The sequence below is a fragment of the Leucopleurus acutus genome (assembly GCF_964270905.1).
Source record: "Leucopleurus acutus genome assembly, chromosome: 11".
NCBI classification, from domain to species: Eukaryota; Metazoa; Chordata; class Mammalia; order Artiodactyla; family Delphinidae; genus Leucopleurus; species Leucopleurus acutus.
In genome coordinates this window covers 31,626,545-31,646,586 of record NC_139152.1, presented here as the reverse complement: position 1 = coordinate 31,646,586, position 20,042 = coordinate 31,626,545, and the positions used below count along the sequence as shown (strand labels likewise).

At 34.3% G+C, this 20,042-nt stretch overlaps 1 protein-coding gene across 1 annotated transcript in view; it reads right to left on the bottom strand.

Moving 5' to 3' along the window:
• Window positions 1-423: 423 nt before the first annotated feature.
• The window catches only part of REDIC1 (regulator of DNA class I crossover intermediates 1), a gene marked incomplete at its 3' end in the record, with an annotated part of 72,982 nt that continues 53,363 nt past the window's right edge, over window positions 424-20,042 (bottom strand). Inside the window, 4 exon segments of the mRNA XM_082850889.1 lie at window positions 424-830; window positions 833-878; window positions 3,808-3,890; window positions 9,795-9,858. Coding sequence (XP_082707015.1) covers window positions 424-830; window positions 833-878; window positions 3,808-3,890; window positions 9,795-9,858 — 600 coding nt within the window.

The following is a 20,042-nucleotide window of genomic DNA, read 5'->3' as shown; positions in this document are numbered from 1 at the left end:
TTTTTAATGATGGTATAGTAGTTAAGAGAAGTAGCTAAGAAAATTCTTATAATTAAGTTATAAAACATATTTAGTATTATTTAGTATTATTTTCTGTCTTAAGCTATTGGGAGAGAACATTTTTGCCAAAAGATGCAACAGCACTAAATTTTAACATAAATGCAACAAAGAAGTAATTAAACATATTTTTAATCCATAAACAACAACATATCACAATGTAATTAATAATTACCATAAGAAAGATAGTAAATTTACATATATCTTATTTTCTAAAAAACTCTGACATACTAAAGCTATTAAAAATACCTATGGGAATCCTTCCACCTAGTTGCTTAGCTACAAAAATATTCTCATTCTTTATTATGTTAATAAAACTCTAAACGTTAAACCAAATGCAAAATCTCAGGCTGAGGTTTTAGAATATTAGTTGTTTTTAAGGATTTCCTGCCCTCCAGTGGTATCTGCCTTAATATTTTCATTGCACCTTTCAACGTTACAAAAAGAAGACACATCTTTTCTACATTTACATTTTGAAATTATATCACATTGTATGGCAGCATCTAATTTTTCTTCAATTACAGGTTCACTCTCCGTTTGTATCCATGCATCACACCTTGCAACCTGTAGAATGCAGTTATTATTGGTTACGTTTTGAAATATATGTGCTGAATTACACTGAGACTGTGGAAACTGATCTATATTACTATTCATTGAGAACTGGTTAAAATCCTCATTTTGTTTATGAAATTTGGCATTGTTTTTAATAATCCTATCACATGGAAGTTTCTCCATGCTTTCTAAATAAAACTTATTAGTTGTTTCTTTGGTTTGATGGATCTCCTATTTGAACCTTCAATTTGATCTTTATCTTCAGATGGCTAAAAGAAATTTAGTAGTTTTGCTCTTAATGATGCTTAAATTAAAAAAACAATCACTTCAAAGTAGACATTCTTTTTTTTTTTTTTTTTCGGTACGCGGGCCTCTCACTGTTGTGGCCTCTCCCATTGCGGAGCACAGGCTCCGGATGCGCAGGCTCCGCGGCCATGGCTCACGGGCCCAGCCGCTCGGTGGCATGTAGGATCTTCTCGGACCGGGGCACAAACCCGTGTCCCCTGCATCGGCCGCTGCGCCACCAGGGAAGCCCGAAAGTAGACATTCTTAAAATTCACATTATAGAAAATTTCAAAAAAAAAAAGAGACTTTGGCAGGTGGCAAATCAACCTAGATTTAGAATTTTTTTTTAATCAAGGTTATGGATTTTAAAATAGCATGAAACAATAATAATCCTTATATTAAAGATGCAAAAGCACAAAAAAGAGAAGATTTTTGTCCATTATTAGTCTTCATACTCATAGGTGACATCACCCTACTACCTTTTCACAGAGAGGAAATGAAATACAACATATACTCTTCAACTACTTAAGAAGAGTGAAGTAGAAGTATAACTTTGAAAGAAAAAGCTAACACATACAATTTGTTTTAATATTCACTCATTGAGTCATTAAGTCAAAAAATATCTATATTGTATCTTTCACGAGCTCAGTCTCAAGAAAGACTCATTAAGAATGGTATCAGCTAACAGGAAATCAAATAGACAAAAGAAAGGTTAAACAGCAATAAATATCAAAACTGTTATATAAAAAATAAAATTTTAAGAACTTTTAATAGGTCTAGATTTCAATTTAGTAGCTTGAATTTTTCAACTTCAAGAAAAATTTATCTTTTAATTACTGAACTAACCAAAATACTGTTTTAATAAAAATCTTATATAAAAGTATTGATTATTCTAGCTAAAAATAAAAAGCAAAGTTAACATAAAAAAACCTAAAATGAGATATAGACCTAAGCTGATTGGCACTAAAATAGGAAAAGTAAGCCCAAGAAACAGCATTAAACTGGCTGGGCATAAATTAGAGAAAATAGGATCAGTACATTTATTTATTCAAGAAATAAATACTCAGCACCTGCAATGTGAGTGAAGCAGACATATTTGCTGCTCTCTACAGCACACACTCTTATGTGTGGAAATGACGTTAATCAAATAATTACACACAAGCATATGTAATTACAAGTTGAACAAAGCATTATGAAGAGCAAGCATGAAGCACTTCAAGAGCATAACTAAGGAGTCTAATTTAGATTGAAAAGCCAAGGAGGGGCTTTCAAAAGAAGTGACATATTTAAGCTGCGACCTAAAGGATGAATAACAGTAATGTAAGAAACAGAATATATAAATGTGCTGAAGCAGAAAAGTGACTTAAGAAGCTAAGGAAGTGGAATGTCAGTATGCGTAAAGTGTGGTGAGAGAGGAATACTAGCAGTTGGAGATGTAGCCAGGGGCTAGACCACACATGGCCTGTCACTAATGAAAGCAGTTTAGATTCTAAAGTAAAACAGGAATCCATTGAATAAACATAGAAGTAACATCATTCAGTTTAAGTTTTCAAAAGACCATGATGACTGTTAACTAGAGAAAAAGTGGGGCAAGAGTGGAAGTAGAGAGATCTCTTGGGCAACAACCATAACAGTTCAAGAACAAGATGATGGTACCTTAGATTAGGGTACTGATACCTAGTACCCTAGGTGAGAAGTAGATAAATATGCAATTTATTTTGGAGGTAGAATTGATTGGATCAAGTGATGAAATGAATATGGTTAAGGAAGGCAGATGAGACAGAAAGAAATGCCAAACTAAAGTTTCTGGCATGAACAACTGAGTGGATAGAAAAGGGATCCACTAATATGGGAACTATCAGAAAAACTGATATGGGGAGATCAGAAGTGTTCAGTTTTTTGTGAAATATCCAAGAAGATATCCAATAAGAAATTGGACACCTAATTAAGGATCTAAGCTAAAGTCATAAAGTTGAGAATTGTCATCAACCAGGTAATAGTATAAAAAATCAATGGAGTATGTAACATCATCTAGAGTTTGGAGTGTAGGTTAAGAGAAGAATAGGCTCCTGAAGCAAACCCTAAACATTACAACATTTATATACAGGGAAAGGTGGAAGAGAAGTGGGCAAAGGCATAAAGTAGCATTCAGAGAGGTATGCAGGGAACTAAGATAGTGTGTATCACAAAAGCAAAGAGAAAAAAATGTTTCAAGAAAAGAAAATAATAATTTCTATTAATATTGTTAGAAATTCTTATAAAATAAAAACTGAAAATTGTCCAATGAATTTGGCATCGTTAGAGGTCATTGATGTCCTTCCTCAGCAAGAGCAGTTTGGACAGCAAGCTAGAGACAAAAGGTAGGTGAAACGAAGATGGAAGAATTAATGGAGAATTCCATTTAAACATGTGATTTGCGAGAAACTCACTCAGAATATAATGCCATTCCAATTATTCAGATTACAGTTCCCACTAAGCATTAAACATGTCACTCCAATTATTCAGATTATAGTATTTTATAGTTTTCTTCACGTAAGTCTGGAGACTTTCTTTTTGTGTGTATTATTGGTTGTTTTAGGTTTTCAATTATTGTGAATAGGTTCTTTTAAAAACGCTTTTAAAAGAAGAATGCATTTATCATATACACACACATACATCTCAGTAAGAGTGGGTTTTGTAAATAACAATGAACACATTCATCATCTCATAAGCATGAATGAATGATGCTCAATTACATTTTAATTTACATTCTTCTTACATTTTTAATATTTTCACATTTTTGTTTACATTTATTTTCACTATTATCTCAACTATTTTTTTCAGAATGAAAAAGTAAACGATGAGAAATACAAATCACTCTAAATTAGTATAGCATATATTAACAAGCAAAAAAAAAAAAAGAGCATAACTTACCATCTCTGAACTAGAACTGAAACAACTATCTGCTGGCCTTGGGGAGCAAATGGTAGACTGACTACTCCGTGAAGAATCAAGATCTGAAAATAAAAATTTAATTTGTGAAGAATGGTACCTATTAATATGTACATAGGCAGAAGATAGCTGCTGGTAAATAAGTTTAGCTAACATACTATAGAGCATTTTAAAAGTTAAAATTTTGGATATGTGGCAGGTTGCATTTTTGACAGGGTATTATGGATTTATTCTACATGTAAAAGATGTGTATCTACAAGTAAAATGAGGGTACCTAACGTAAGGGAAGAAAGGAGAACAGAGGAAATTGAATTGATTTTTTCCAATACAATGAACCATTTTTTATGAGCAAATAATTTAAAGTGTCAATCTGTAGGAAGGAGAAATAAGCCAAGTTAAGGTACCAGATATTTGCTAATTGAGTAAATGAAGTTTTATCACACAATCAAAACTGTATTTAACCTTTAATATGATTTCAAAACTATAGAATTTTAAAGCCATTTATGAATTCAAAATAATATAAAAAGATACATAATCTATTGAAATTTGATGGTGACTGTGACACTGTTAAATTTATTTTTTAAAAAGCTGTATGTAAAAAAACTCAAAGCATCCAGTATGTTATTCTTTCATTATCTGCCTAATGTGTTCTCTTATGATTACAAGTAAAGTTTAAAAATGGGCTTGAAAAGTAGGTCATGACTCCCTAGCACGCATAAATACTATAGATCAACAGTAGCTTCAACCATTCCTCTTCTTGTTTGTGAAAATGAATTTGCTATCCAAAAAGAAAAAGAAAAAGGTAATGGAATGTGGTGCAACAACACATGTTAAATCACATGTCCTCCCATACACAACAGACCATGACTACTATTCATACCTCAGATCAGATCTGATACCTTCTGTAACAGAATCTAGCCGTCAGTCAGCTGAGAGGTAGAGAGAACTTAGGTAAATTCAGTTACCCTTAGTTCATCATACTAGAAGGAATTTATACCCTCCCAAAGCAGGTTCTCCTCAACAGTGGAAAGCAGAGAAAAGAAAAGTAGGATTTTACTAACAACATGATCTAAGGGCATTCCCCCACAACAAGGTTCATTCAGTTCATAAGTATAGTAAACCCATAGTTATTAGTAGAGAAGACAAGTGTCCGTTAAATGAATGTCTTACCTCTAACAGTGTAAGAAAGGATATGTAGATTAAAATGTAAATTATACACTTATTGAGTAATTACCTTAAGTAAGTCACTTAGTAGTTTTTAGGAATATGTGGCCATAATGCTCAAAGTATTCAGACTCTTGAGATGGAGAAAAAGACATACATTTATTTTTTTTAAATAGTCACAAAATTAGACCCAACAGTAGAAGTCATAGAAGGTACAAAAGTGGTAGAGACCTAAGTGTGATGAGCTCTAGGGAAAAAAGGTGTAGTGAAGAGTAATAGAGAAAGCACAAGATAAAGAATGGGTTTTGGAAGATGAATAAACAATTTCCCAAAAGACAAGATGAAAAATAGCATATGGGATGGGGGAAAAGAAAGTGTAGAGGTGCACTTTAATACAAAATTAATTTTAGACTGTCTACCAAGGCATCTAATTGGGAATTAATTAAAGAAGGGTTAAACTACATGAAAGCAGATTGTTAGGAGATTAACTCAATAGTCAAGTTATGAAGTGATGAGGATCTGCAATAAAACAGTGGGACTGCATTGAAGAGGCAAGTGATTCAAATTTCAAGAAAGCTTTCAAATAGCCTCAGTTTAAAAAAAATTTTTGTCAATCTGACATAACACTAATTCCAAAATCTGAGAAAGATTACACATGCACATACACACACACATACATATTATACATAGGCCAATCTCACTTATAGGATCAATGCAAAAATTGTATATAAATATTAAAACTTTTAAATTTAAAATTAAAGAACAAAAAAATTTAAAAATTAAATAGAATAGCAAACTTAATGATAATTCATCATGACTTGGTGGGATTTGTTTTAGGAATGCTAGAATGGTCCATATCACAAAATCCATTAGCAAAATTCAGCACTTTAAAAGATCTACACCACAGTGAGATATCACCTCACACCCATTAAGATGGTTACTTATTGAGGAAAAAAAACAGAAAATAATGTGTTGGCACTGATTTGGAAGAGTTGGAACCCTGGTGCACTCTTCGTGGGAATGTAGAATGGTGTAGCTGATATGGAAAACAGTATGAATTGTTCTTCAAAAATTTAAAAACAGAACTTCCATATGATCCAGTAATCCCATTTCTAGGGATATATCCAAAAGAATTGAAAACAGAATCTTGAAGAGATATTTGCACACCCATGTTCATTGCAGAATTATAATAGCCAAGAGGTGGAAGCAACCTAAATGTCTATTGACAAAAGAATGGATACAGAAAATGTGGTTTACACATACTATGGAATATTATTCAGCATTATAAAAGAAGGAAATCCTGTTGTATGCTACAACATGGATGAACCTTGAAGACATTATGCTAAGTGAAATGTCACAAAAAGATAAATATTGTATGATTACATACAATATTTGTATATTGTATGATTACACTTATATTCAAACTCATAGAAACGGAATAGTGGTTGTCAGAGGCTAGGGGGAAGGAGAGGTATACTGTACCCTTTGAAATTGTTGGAAGGGTGAATTTTATGTGTTTTGGGGTACAAAAAAAGATATATGAGGGAAAGATAATAATCATTTCTACAGATGCCAATAATCACTCTTCCCCAAATTACTAATAGCCTCAAAATCACCTCTAAAAAAACTCTCAATAAAACAGTCAACATACACGTGCCTAAGTCCAAAATCCAGACTCTTACTTAATGTAGAAACATGGAGTGTACATTCACACTAAAGTAGCAACAAAAACAATGAAAAGTACCTACAGCTAAATCTAATAAAGGACATGCAGAATCTGCTTGAGGAAAACGTTAAAGTGCATAAAGGCGTTTTAAACAACTATTAAAGATATAAAATTAGACTGAATTAATAAAAAGCCATCCTTATTCTTATATAGGGCTACTCAACATCATTAGGATGACAATTCACACTTAATTAATGTATACATTTAGTACTTTCCCAATAAATATTGAAATATTTCCTTGGCGGGACTTCCCCAGTGGTCCAGTGGTTAAGACTCTGTGCTTCCACTGTAGGGGGCACAGGTTTGATCCCTGGTCGGGAAACTAAGATCCCACATGCCAAGCAGTGTGCCCCCCCCACCAAAAGAAACATTTCCTTGAAGTTACACAAGTTGATTTTAAAGTTTACATGTAAAATTAATCAAAAATAGCCAGAAAAATTCTTTAAAAAGTGCAAAGGGAGGTGTAACTCTTAGAAATGAAACATAGTATAAAGTAATCATAATAAAAATAATGTGATATTAGCATATGAAGATTAGGAAAGATCAATGGAATGGTAAAGAAAGCCCCAGAACAGATTGAAGTATACATGGAAAGTTGATACAGAAAAAGGCAGTATTACAAATACCTAGGGAAAAGAGGCATTTTTAAAAAACTTGAATCAGGATAAACTCCTAAAACAGGATAAACTCTAAGTGCAAAAATATAAAATCATACTAATACTAGAAGAAAATATAAGTGAATTCATTTGCAACCAGGGAGTGTAAACAGTCTTCCTAATTAAATCCAAAGGTATAAAAGAAAAGATTGATAATATTAGCTACATAAAAAATGTTAAGCCTTTTGCAAAGCAGGAGACACCATAAACAAAGTAAAAACAGATAAAACAAATCAAAAATTAATAAACTAGCAGAAAATATTTGTGACACATTACAAAGACCTAAACCTCTTTAATATTAATATATAAAGAGCTCTTAAATATCAAGAAAAAGATGTAAAACCTCAATGGGCCTAAGGACATGAATGGAGAGTTCACAGAAAAAAAATCACAAATAGCCATTACACATTTTTAAACGATGCTCGACTGCACGCATATAAAAAGAAGTGCAAACTGAAACTGCTATCTATATATCTTTATAAGATTCACAAAAATTCCTAAGTTTGACCACAATCCCTGTTGGTGAGGCTGTGGAATCAAAAGCACATTTCTGGTAGGATTACAAAATGATGCAATGGGGAATTTGGAAATTTCTATCAAAATCAAATTTTGGCAATAACTATCAAAAAAAAAAAAACCCCACAGTGTATCTCCTCTTTGATTCAGTAATCCCACTTCTAGAAATTACCCTGAAAATGTACCTCCACAATTAAGAAATATGTGCTCAAAATTGTTCACTGCACATTGTTTGTAAGAAAGATACTTGAAACAACCTAAATATCCACCAACAGGGCACTGACTGAGTAAACTATAGATCATCCACATAATGGATTACTAAATGGGCATAAATAAAGGATGAATAAATGTCCAGTACTAATATGAGGAAATCTACAGAAAATTTATTAAATAAATCCATTTAATTCATCTATAAAATATACTGTATTAAATAAAATATCCTATTTAGAGTGCAAAGAACAGGGAACTAAGACACACATATACGTGCATTTATACACATCAGGCTTTATTTAGAAAAAAAGTCCACTGGAATGATAAACAGTAAACCAACAAAAAATAGCTACTCATATGAGGCAGAAGGAAATAGGGCAGACAGGAGAGGAATAGAAACCAAATTAATGCTTTACATATTAAAAAAATTAAATTAAGTAAAAAAGGAAAAAGTCCATAAAGATTTCTAGGTATCCCAACAGACTAGATATGCTGAAGAATCATTCAACCGCAAAATATCTAAAAAATGCCAGAACGTGTTGTCAACAAAAAGACAATATAGAATAAAAAGACCACTCAAATATGAAATATCTGCTACTCAAATACGAAATATCTGCTACACAGGAGTCTACATGCAATCTGAATCTAGGATATATAAAAGGTATAAAGGACATAGATATACAAAAGACACATCCCATAAAGAAACCCAAACTTCCTAAAAGAAACATGGACAATAGACATGAAAGACGTTTCACAGATGAAATATGGGTGGCCAATGAGCCTAATCAACAATGGAAAATATAAATTGAAATTGCAATAAGATATCACATTGCCAACAATGATAAAAAGCTGATCCAGTGTTAGTGAGAATATGTAACAGCTAAGATTCTTTACCTATTGCTAGTGTTTAAACCAGGAGTTTAAACAGGCACATCTACTTTGGCAAACAATTTTGCATTACCTAGAAGAGTGCATATCATATGAACTAGCCAATTCTACTTCTAGAATTATATCCTAGAAGAAACATTTATACATGTGTGCCAGGAGAAATGTCAAAATTTGTCAAAGTAGCATTGTTTATCATAGCAAAATATTAAAAACAACTCAAATAATCTTTGTCAGAAGATGCATACATAGATTGTGTTACATTCACACAATAGAAGGCTATATAGGAGAAAACAAATGATGAACTGTATTAGAGTCACAAGTGTCAGGGTGATTGAACCTCAAAACATATTACTGGGTGAACAAAAAGTAAGTTTCAGAAAAATGTATAGAGTTTGCCTCAATTTGCTGCAGAAAGCTCAAAAGCAAGCAATTGGAAAAGTCTATATGTGCTATCACAAAAAACAAATTTAGGAAAAGAGTTACCACTAGGGGGCAGGATAGGAAATGCAATTGAGAAGATATTCAAAAGTACTGATTATGTATTATTTCTTAAACTACTATACAAACTAAGTACAAAGGTATCTGTTTATTATTCAGTAAGTTGTACATATATATTATATATCCTCATCATGTATAACATTTTATAGAAGACAAAATTAATTTTAAAGAGCCAATTGCATTATTAATATATTCTAAGATACTTATAAAATATATTTGCTGGCAAAACTCTAAAAAACCTTAAAATTTAACTAATTTCTGTTAAAATGTTGTTTTTTTAAAGAATAAAATTCACTTATAGTTATACTGACAGGTTTTCTTAGTAGATGTTATCCCACCTTTTAAAGAACACATTCCTCCTTCTTCCATCAGAATCTAGAAGAAAAACAAAATTTTAACAACTCCAAAGAATATAAAATAATACCTACTTATAGTTCCTTTTAACCACACCAATTCATCTTATAGCATTCTTCTTTCATATTACTTTAATTCAACTCAGATGATTTTAAAATCACAAAGAAAAATTTGCCTGTGATGAACAATAAAATGAAATAAAATATAAATTGGTTTAGAAACAGCAAGCAACAGAATAGACATTTACCAAGAAATAAATTATTGACAAAAAGGAAAGGCTTCAGGTAACCTTAGCAAATGTAGTTGAAAAAAGACAAAGATATAAAGCAATTTGAAGATCTATTCTGTTATTCTCTTTCTAATTTCTTAAGTTGGATATCAGTTCATTTACTTTCAGGTTTTCTAAATAATAAAAGCTCTTAGAGGTAAAAATTTTCTGTATAACACACCACTGGCTTTGATTTTCATCAATCTCTATGTAATTTGCATTTTCTTTCAATTTTTTTCTTTTTTTTCTTTTTCATTGTTAAACCCACAGTGTTTCTTAATTTCCAAGAAGGTAAGGGAGGTTAAACACCTTTTGTTGTTGCTGTTGATTACTACTTTAATGATTTTTTACTAAGGAATGTGGCTATGAATCTCTCCATAGATAAATATCTTAGAGTTTCTTTATGGCTTATTATTATATATGAATTATGTTTATAAATGTACCATGGATTCATAGAAACTAAATATTCTCTGTTGGTGGGATACAGTTTTTTAGATAGATAGGTAGTATAAAAGAGAAACTGTCTGGCTGCTCAATCAAACCTGTTTCCCCTTCCTCTTAGGCATACAGCTAAACTACATTTCCTAGCCTCCCTTGCAGCTGGTTTGAACAAGTGATTTAAGTTCTGCTCATTGGCAAATATGGTGCAGAACACTACCAGTCTTGGTCTATAAAAATTTTCTCCATAATCCTCCACTTCCTTTTCCCTCTGATATCAACATACAGTGCAAACATGGAAAGCTACCAGTTAAAAGACAGCAGAGTCCCTAGCAGCCAGGGGTCCTGAATAACTTTATAGAACAGAACCTCTTCTCTAACCCCATTATTCAACCATTTAAAAAGTATTGTATGTTCAGAGGGCAGACAGCAGAAGCAAGAAGAACTACAATCCTGCAGCATGTGGAACAAAAACCACATTCACAGAAAGATAGACAAGATTAAAAGGCAGAGGGCTATGTACCAGATGAAGGAACAAGATAAAACCCCAAAAAACAACTAAATGAAGTGGAGATAGGCAACCTTACAGAAAAAGAATTCAGAATTATGATAGTGAAGATGATCCACGAGCTCGGAAAAAGAATGAAGGCAAAGATCGAGAAGGTGAAAGAAATGTTTAACAAAGATCTAGAAGAATTAAAGAACAAACAGAGATGAACAATACAATAACTGAAATGAAAAATACACTAGAAGGAATCAAAAGCAGAATAACTGAGGCAGAAGAAGGGATAAGTGACCTGGAAGATAGAATGGTGGAATTCACTGCTGAGGAACAGAATAAAGAAAAAAGAATGAAAAGAAATGAAGACAGCCTAAGAGAACTCTGGGACAACATTAAACTCAACAACATTCATATTATAGGGGTCCCAGAAGGAGAAGAGAGAGAGAAAGGACCCGAGAAAATATTTGAAGAGATTATAGTCAAAAACTTCCCTAACATGGGAAAGGAAATAGCCAGCCAAGTCCAGGAAGTGCAGAGAGTCCCATACAGGAAAAACCCAAGGAGAAACACACCAAGACACATAGTAATCAAATTGGCAAAAATTAAAGACAATGAAAAAGTACTGAAAGCAGCAAGGGAAAAATGACAAATAACATACAAGGGAACTCCCATAAGGTTAACAGCTGATTTCTCAGCAGAAACTCTACAAGCCAGAAGGGAGTGGCATCATATACTTAAAGTGATGAAAGGAAAGAACCTACAACCAAGATTACTCTAACCGGCAAGGACCTCATTCAGATTCGATGGAGAAATCAAAAGCTTTACAGACAAGCAAAAGCTAAGAGAATTCAGCAACACCAAACCAGCTCTAAAACAAATGCTAAAGGAACTTCTCTAAGCAGAAAACACAAGAGAAGAAAAGGACCTACAAAAAGAAACCCAAAACAATTAAGAAAATGGTCATAGGAACATACATATTGATAATTACCTTAAACGTGAATGGATTAAATGCTCCAACCAAAAAACACAGGCTCACTGAATGGATACAAATACAAGAACCTCAAAACAGGTTTTGAGGTTTAGATATGCTGTCCAAAAGAGACCCACTTCAGATGTAGGGACACATTCAGACTGAAACTGAGAGGATGGAAAAAGATATTCCATGCAAATGGAAATCAAAAGAAAGCGGGAGTAGCAATACTCATATGAGACAAAATAGACTTTAAAGAATGTTACAAGAGACAAGGAAGTCACTACATGAAGATCAAGGGATCCATCCAAGAAGAAGATATAACAATTATAAATATATAGGCACCCATCATGGGACCACCTCAATACATAAGGCAACTGTTAACAGCTATGAAAGATGAAATTGACAGTAACACAATAATAGTGGGGGACTTTAACACCACATTTACACCAATGGACAGATCATCCAAAGAGAAAATTAAAAAGGAAACACAAGCTTTACATGACACAATAGACCAGATGGAGTTAATTGATATTTCTAGGACATTCCACCCCCAAACAGCAGATTACACTTTCTTCTCAAGTGTGCACAGAACATTCTACAGGATAGATCACATCTTGGGTCACAAATCAAGGCTCAGTAATTCAAGAAAATTGAAAGCATATCAAGTATCTTTTCTGACCACAATGCTATGAGATTAGAAATCAATTACAGGGAAAAAACCATAAAAAACACAAACACATGGAGGCTAAACAACACATTACTAAATAACCAAGAGATCACTGAAGAAGTCAAAGAGGAAATCAAAAAATACCCAGAGACAAATGACAATGAAAACATGACAACACAAAACCTATGGGATGCAGAAAATGGAGTTCTAACAGGGAAGTTTATAGCAATACAATCCTACCTCAATAAACAACTCAAACAATCTAACCTTACACCTAAAGGAACTAGAGAAAGAAGAACAATCAAAACCCAAAGTTAGCAGAAGGAAAGAAATCATAAAGATCAGAGCAGAAATAAATAAAATAGAAACAAAGAAAACAATAGCAAAGATCAATAAAACCAAAATGTGGTTCTTTGGGAAGATAAATTTGATAAACCATTAGCCAGACTCATCAAGAAAAAAGGGGAGAGGACTCAAATCAATAAAATTAGAAATGAAAAAGGAGAAGTTAGAACAGACACTGCAGAAATACAAAACATCCTAAGAGACTACTACAAGCAACCCTATGCCAATAAAATGGACAACCTGGAAGAAATGGACAAATTCTTAGAAAGGTATAACCTTCCAAGACTGAACCAAGAAATAGAAAATATGAACAGACCAATCACAAGTAATGAAATTGAAATGGTGATTAAAAATCTTCCAATAAACAAAAGCCCAGGAGTAGACGGCTTCACAGGTGAATTCTATCAAACATTTAGAGAAGAGCTAAGACACATCCATCTCAAACTCTTCCAAAAAATTGCAGAGGAAGGAACAGTCCCGAACTCATTCTATGAGGCCACCATCACCCTGATACCAAAACCAGACAAAGATACTACAAAAAAAAGAAAATTACAGACCAATATCATTGGTGAATATAGACTCAAAAATCTTCAAAAAATACTAGCAAACAGAATCCAACAACACATTAAAAGGATCATGCACCATGATCAAGTGGAATTTATCCCAGGGCTGCAAGAATTCTTCAATATATGCAAATCAATCAATGTGATATACCATATTAACAAATTGAAGAATAAAAACCATATGATCATCTCAGTAGATGCAGAAAAAGCTTTTGACAAAATTCAATACCCATTTATGATAAAAACTCTCCAGAAAGTGGGCCTAGAGGGAACCTACCTCAACATAATGAAGGCCATATATGACAAACTCACAGCCAACATTGTTCTCAATGGTGAAAAACTGAAACCATTTCTTCTAAGATCAGGAAAAAGACAAGGTTGCCCAGTCTCACCACTATTATTCAACATAGTTTTGGAAGTTTTAGCCACAGCAATCAGAGAAGAAAAGGAATCCAAATCAGAAAACAAACCCACAGCAAACATCATTCTCAACTGTGAAAAACTGAAAGCATTTCCTCTAAGATCAGGAACAAGACAAGGATGTCCACTCTCACCACTATTCAATATAGTTTTGGAAGTCCTAGCCATGGCAATCAGAGAAGAAAAAGAAATTAAAAGGAATACTAATTGGAAAAGAAAAAGTAAAGCTGCCACTGTTTGCAGATGACATGATACTATACATAGAGAATCCAAAAGATGCCACCAGAAAACTACTAGAGCTAATCAATGAATTTGGTAAAGTGGCAGGATACAAAATTAATGCATAGAAATCTCTTGCATTCCTATACACGAATGATGAAAAATCTGAAAGAGAAATTAAGAAAGCACTCCCATTTACCACTGCAACAAAAAGAATAAAATACCTAGGAATAAACCTACCTAGGGAGAAAAAAGACCTGTATGCAGAATACTATAAGACACTGTTGAAAGAAATTAAAGATAATACCAATAGATGGAGAGATATACCATGTTCTTGGATTGGAAGAATCAATATTGTGAAAATGACTATACTACCCAAAGCAATCTACAGATTCAATGCAATCCTTAGCAAATTACCAATGGCATTTTTTTACAGAACTAGAACAAAAAATCTTAAAATTTGTATGGAGACATAAAAGACCCCGAATAGCCAAAGAGGTCTTGAGGGAAAAAAAAGGAGCTGGAAGAATCAGACTCCCTGATTTCAGACTATACTACAAAGCTACAGTAATCAAGACAACACGGTACTGACACAAAAATAGAAATACAGATCAATGGAACAGGATAGAAAGCCCAGAGATAAACCCACCCACCTATGGTCAATTAATCTATGACAAAGGAGGCAAGGATATATAATGAAGAAAAGACAGTCTCTTCAATAGGTTGTGCTGGGAAAACTGGACAGCTACATGTAAAAGAATGAAATTAGAACACTCCCTAACACCATACACAAAAATAAACTCAAAATGGATGAGACCTAAATGTAAGACCCAACAGTATAAAACTCTTAGAGGAAAACATAGGAAGAACACTCTTTGACATAAATCACAGCAAGATCTTGATCCACCTCCTAGAGTAATGGAAATAAAAACAAAAATAAACAAATGGGACCTAATGAAACTTCAAAGCTTTTGCAATGCAAAGGAAACTAAAAACAAGACGAAAAGACAACCATCAGAATGGGAGAAAATATTTGCAAATGAATCAACAGACAAAGGATTAATCTCCAAAATATACAAACAGCTCATGCAGCTCAATATTAAAAAAAACACACAATCCAATCCAAAAATGGGCAGAAGACATAAATAGACATTTCTCCAAAGATGACATACAGATGGCCAAGAAGCACATGAAAAGCTGCTCAACATCACTAATTATTAGAGAAATGCAAATCAAAGCTACAGTGAGGTATCACCTCACATCAGTTAGAATGGGCATCATCAGAAAATCTACGAACAACAAATTCTGGAGAGGGTGTGGAGAAAAGGGAACCATCTTGCACTGTTGTTGGGAATGTAAATTGATATAGCCACTATGGAGAACAGTATGGAGGTTCCTTATGAAACTAAAAAGAGAACTACCATATGACCCAGCAATCTTACTACTGGGCATATACCCTGAGAAAACCATCACTCAAAAAGACACATGCACCCCAGTGTTCACTGCAGCACTATTTACAATAGCCAGGTCATGGAAGCAACCTAAATGCCCATCAACAGACGAATGGATAAAGAAGTAGTGGTACATATATACAATGGAATATTACTCAGCCATAAAAAGTAACGAAATTGGGTCATTTGTAGAGATGTGGATGAATCTAGAGACTGTCATACAGAGTGAAATAAGTCAGAAAGAGAAAAACAAATATTGTATATTAACGCATATATGTGGAACCTAGAAAAATGGTACAGATGAACCGGTTTGCAGGACAGAAATTTAGACACAGATGTAGAGAACAAACATATGGACCCCAAGAGGGGAAAGTGGCGGGGGGTGGGGGTGGTGGTGTGATGAATTGGGAGATTGGAATTGACATGTATACACTGATGTGTATAAAATAGATGACTAATAAGAACCTGCTGTACAAAAAAAAAAGTATTGTAGGCTCAATCCTTAAAACATTCAAGTCTCAAACTTGTACCAGGAACCCACAAACTGAGAAAGCTACATAGACCCCAAGGTAGACATATACTGCAATGCCAACTTCATATCTTTTGATAGAGAAAAACAGAAGCCCAAATAGAAAAAAATAAAACTGAATTATTCAAGGAATTTCCCCCATTCTCTAGGTTCAGCAAGCCTTCACAATGCCTGCTCAGCAGGATTTCATAATTGGTATGGATCAATAACTTTTATATCCTCTTCTTCTCTTCTCTAATGGGCATTTATTGCATTTATACTGTCCCTAATACTATATATTTTCTTTATATACATATCTTTTGCTATCTTTTTATTTTCAACCTTTATTATTATGTTCTACATGTTTCTTGAAAAATATGTAGAGATATTAGTCTCCTCAATTTGATATTCCTCTAATCTTCATAAGAAACACCAGCCCTCTAATAAAATTTAATATATTGCTAAGCAAGATTCATTCCTTACATTTTACATTTATTGTTTATGTAGAAGTGTTCTCATTTTTTCCCACCTTGATCAGGTTTCCTAGTGTGACATCCCCACCGTTTTGCATTCTGAAGTTCTTCCATGTGCCTCCATTTCTCTAGTGATTTTCCTCCCATTTTAAACAATCATATTTAAACTGTATTCCTCTACTATTTTAAAATTAAATAAGTTGCAGTTAAAGATGGCAATGTAGAGGGATCCTAAACTCACCTTCTCCCATGGACACACTGAATCTACAGCTACACACAGAACAATTTCTTCTAAAAGAACCTCCCCTCCCGCCAAAAAACCCCAACTAGCCAAGAGCCTCCCACACATTGGCCAAATTAGAAAAAACCTACATTGAAGCAGGTAGGACAGGCTGAGACTCAATCTCAGATTACGCTGAGACACCATAAACCCCACTCCAGGTGCAGCAACCCACAATCAGGAAGGAACTTACTACAAGTTTCTCCATGAAGAACTAATGGTTGGAACCTTATATTTGGTTCCTGAACTTCTAAGACCTGCAACTGAGAGATGAGCCTCCCAAACATCAAGACTTGAAAGCCAGTGAAGCCTTTGTCTATGAGATCTGCAAGACTATAGCAAACTGAGAAACAGTTCTCAAAGTGTTTGCACAAGCTCCACAAGACTACTACCCAGGGCCTAGAGCAGAGGTAGCCTACTGACATACCCAATCTTTCTGTGAAAGAAGCCTATTAGTTTATCTTCATAGATGTGACCTGAACAGAAGGCTTCTAATTAAACTCATATCTAAGAGCAGACTGTAATCCTCTCCAGAGACCTCAGAGTCTAGGCACTATCTTCATGCGCTCCCTCTGCCTTGCTCCCAGAGATGAGCCTGTACACACATCTGTGCCCCAGTTTTTGCGGTTTCCACCCCTTGTCTGCCTTGCTCTGGCAGCCAATGGGTCTTACATTTGTAGGTCCTATAGCACTATAACAAATGGAGAAAGAATTCTTAACCAGTTATTCCCCCAGGGCACAGCACAGAGGTAGCAGACTGAAACATACCCTGAATGTTTCCCTGAGAGAGGCTTATTTGCTTATCTTAAATCTTCAGCCTCAGGAACAGGCTTCTTATTTGACACAAATTTAGAGACAGACTGAAATACTTTTTAAAGACCACAGAGACCAGCAGGTGCCATCTTTGCGCTTTCCCTCTGCCTTATTCTAGGTTGTCACAAAGAATGTCACTTGTTAAATCAGTAAACAAAGGATGTTGCAGCCATCAGCTACTGCAGCCTCCCCCACCCCCAGCACCCACAGGTGCACCCTGAGGGATTCAGGATGGAGAAGACAGGATACTGACCTAGACAGTAAAGGTGCATATCAAAGGAATGATTTCAATGAGCCCAGACACTTGCAGCTTCCCGCACATAGAAAAATGCTATATTATTAACTTGAGGTGTCTGGTTTTTCTTTAATTAACAGTAATCCTTTGATGTTCTGACTATCTGTTTGTTTGTTGTTTGTTTTTGCAAAAACTCCTATATAACCTGGCTCTTACCTTACCTCTAAGGGACAGTTCCTCAGAGCTATCTGAGAGGCTGTCCCCTGGGCTTAAGTCCTCAGTATGCCTGCTGAATAAAACATAATTCTCAATTTTTAGGTTATGCATTTTTTTCAGTTGACATTGGTATCTCCCAGAAAAGAGTTTGTGCACACGTCTGAGGCCCTGACTTTTGAGGCTGCTGCCCAAAGGACACATCCCTTGATAGCCTGGCTCTGGTGGTCAGCAGCCCTTGTTTTCACAGGTTCAATGGGATGGTAGCAAACAAAGAAACAGTTCTCAACTGGCTATCACACCATGTCTCAGAGCAGAGGGAACAGAAAGAAATTCCCATCTTAAAGTTTTCTCATGGAAGAGGCATATTTGTGTACTTGTGTACTGTTGGCAGAGGGTCCAGCTTCCAATCAGACTAAATCTATGTTTTGACTGAGATATTCCCATTTAGGAACCTGGTGGTTTTGGCACACCCTCAACTGGGAGCCACTAAAAATGAACTAAGTTGCTTGGACAATCACAAAGGTTTGAGAGACAACAAAGACCTAGGGTGAGGTTGAAACACAGTGATCATCCCCTGCATGTGGCCACTCCTTCAAGACTAGGAGAGGTAGCTGTTTTCTCTAATGCATAAAAACCAACAAAGAGTATCAAGGAAAATGAAGAAACAGAAGAATATTTTCCAGATGAAAGAAAAAGATAAAGCCTCAGAAAAAGACCTTAATGAAATGGAGATAAGCAATTTAGCTTATACCTTACAAAATAACAGTCATAAAACTGCTCGCTGAGGTCAGGAGATCAGCACATGAGCTAAGTGAGAATTTCAACAAAGAAACAGAAAATATAAGAAAATACCTAACAGAAATCAGAGCTGAAGAATACAATAACTGAACCAAAAAATACAATAGAACGGTTCAACAGAAGACCAGATTAAGTTGAAGAAGTGATAAGAAGTTTCAAAATAAGGCAAAGGAATTCATCAAATCAGAGTAACAAAAAAGATAAAGGAAAGAAAAAGAGTGAAAATAGTGTAAGGGACTTATGGGACAATATCACATGGACCAATATTCACATTATAGGGGTCCAAAAATGAAGAGAAGAAGAAAAAAGGGCAGAAAACTGGTTAGAAAAAATTATGGCCAATAAATCCCCTAACTTGGGGAAGGAAACATACCTCCAGATCCAAGAAGACAATAAAGTTCCAAATAAGATGAATCCAAATAGACTCTCACCAGGACACATTATAATTAACTTATCAAAAGTTAAAAACAAGGAGACAGTCTTAAAAGCAACAAGAGAAAAACAACTTGTTAAGTATAAGGGAACCCTCATAAGATTATCAGCAGGTTTTTCAGCATAAACTTTGCAGTCCAGAAAGGAGTGGCACAATATATTCAAATTGCAGGAAGAAAAAAAAAAAACTACCAACCAACAATACTCTACCTGGCAAATTTGTTCTTCAGATTAGAAGAAGAGAGAAAGAGTTTTCCAGAAAGGCAAAAACTAAAGGAGTTTTTCACCACTAGATTGGCCTTAAAAGAAATGTTAAAAGAACTTCTTTAAGACAAAACAAAATAACAGTAATTAGCAACAGGAAAATATGTGAAGGTATAAATCTCACTGGTAAAGGTAAATATGTAAAATTTAGAATAATCTAATGTTGTAAGGGTGGTTAATCACTTATAAAACTAGTGTGAAACTTAAAGGACAAAAGTAGTAAAAATAACAACTACAGTAACTTGTTAATAGATACACAAGGTAAGAAGAAGTAAGATGTGACATCAAAAACAAAATGGGGGAGGGAAATAAAAATGTAGAGCTTTTATCTTGGGCTCAA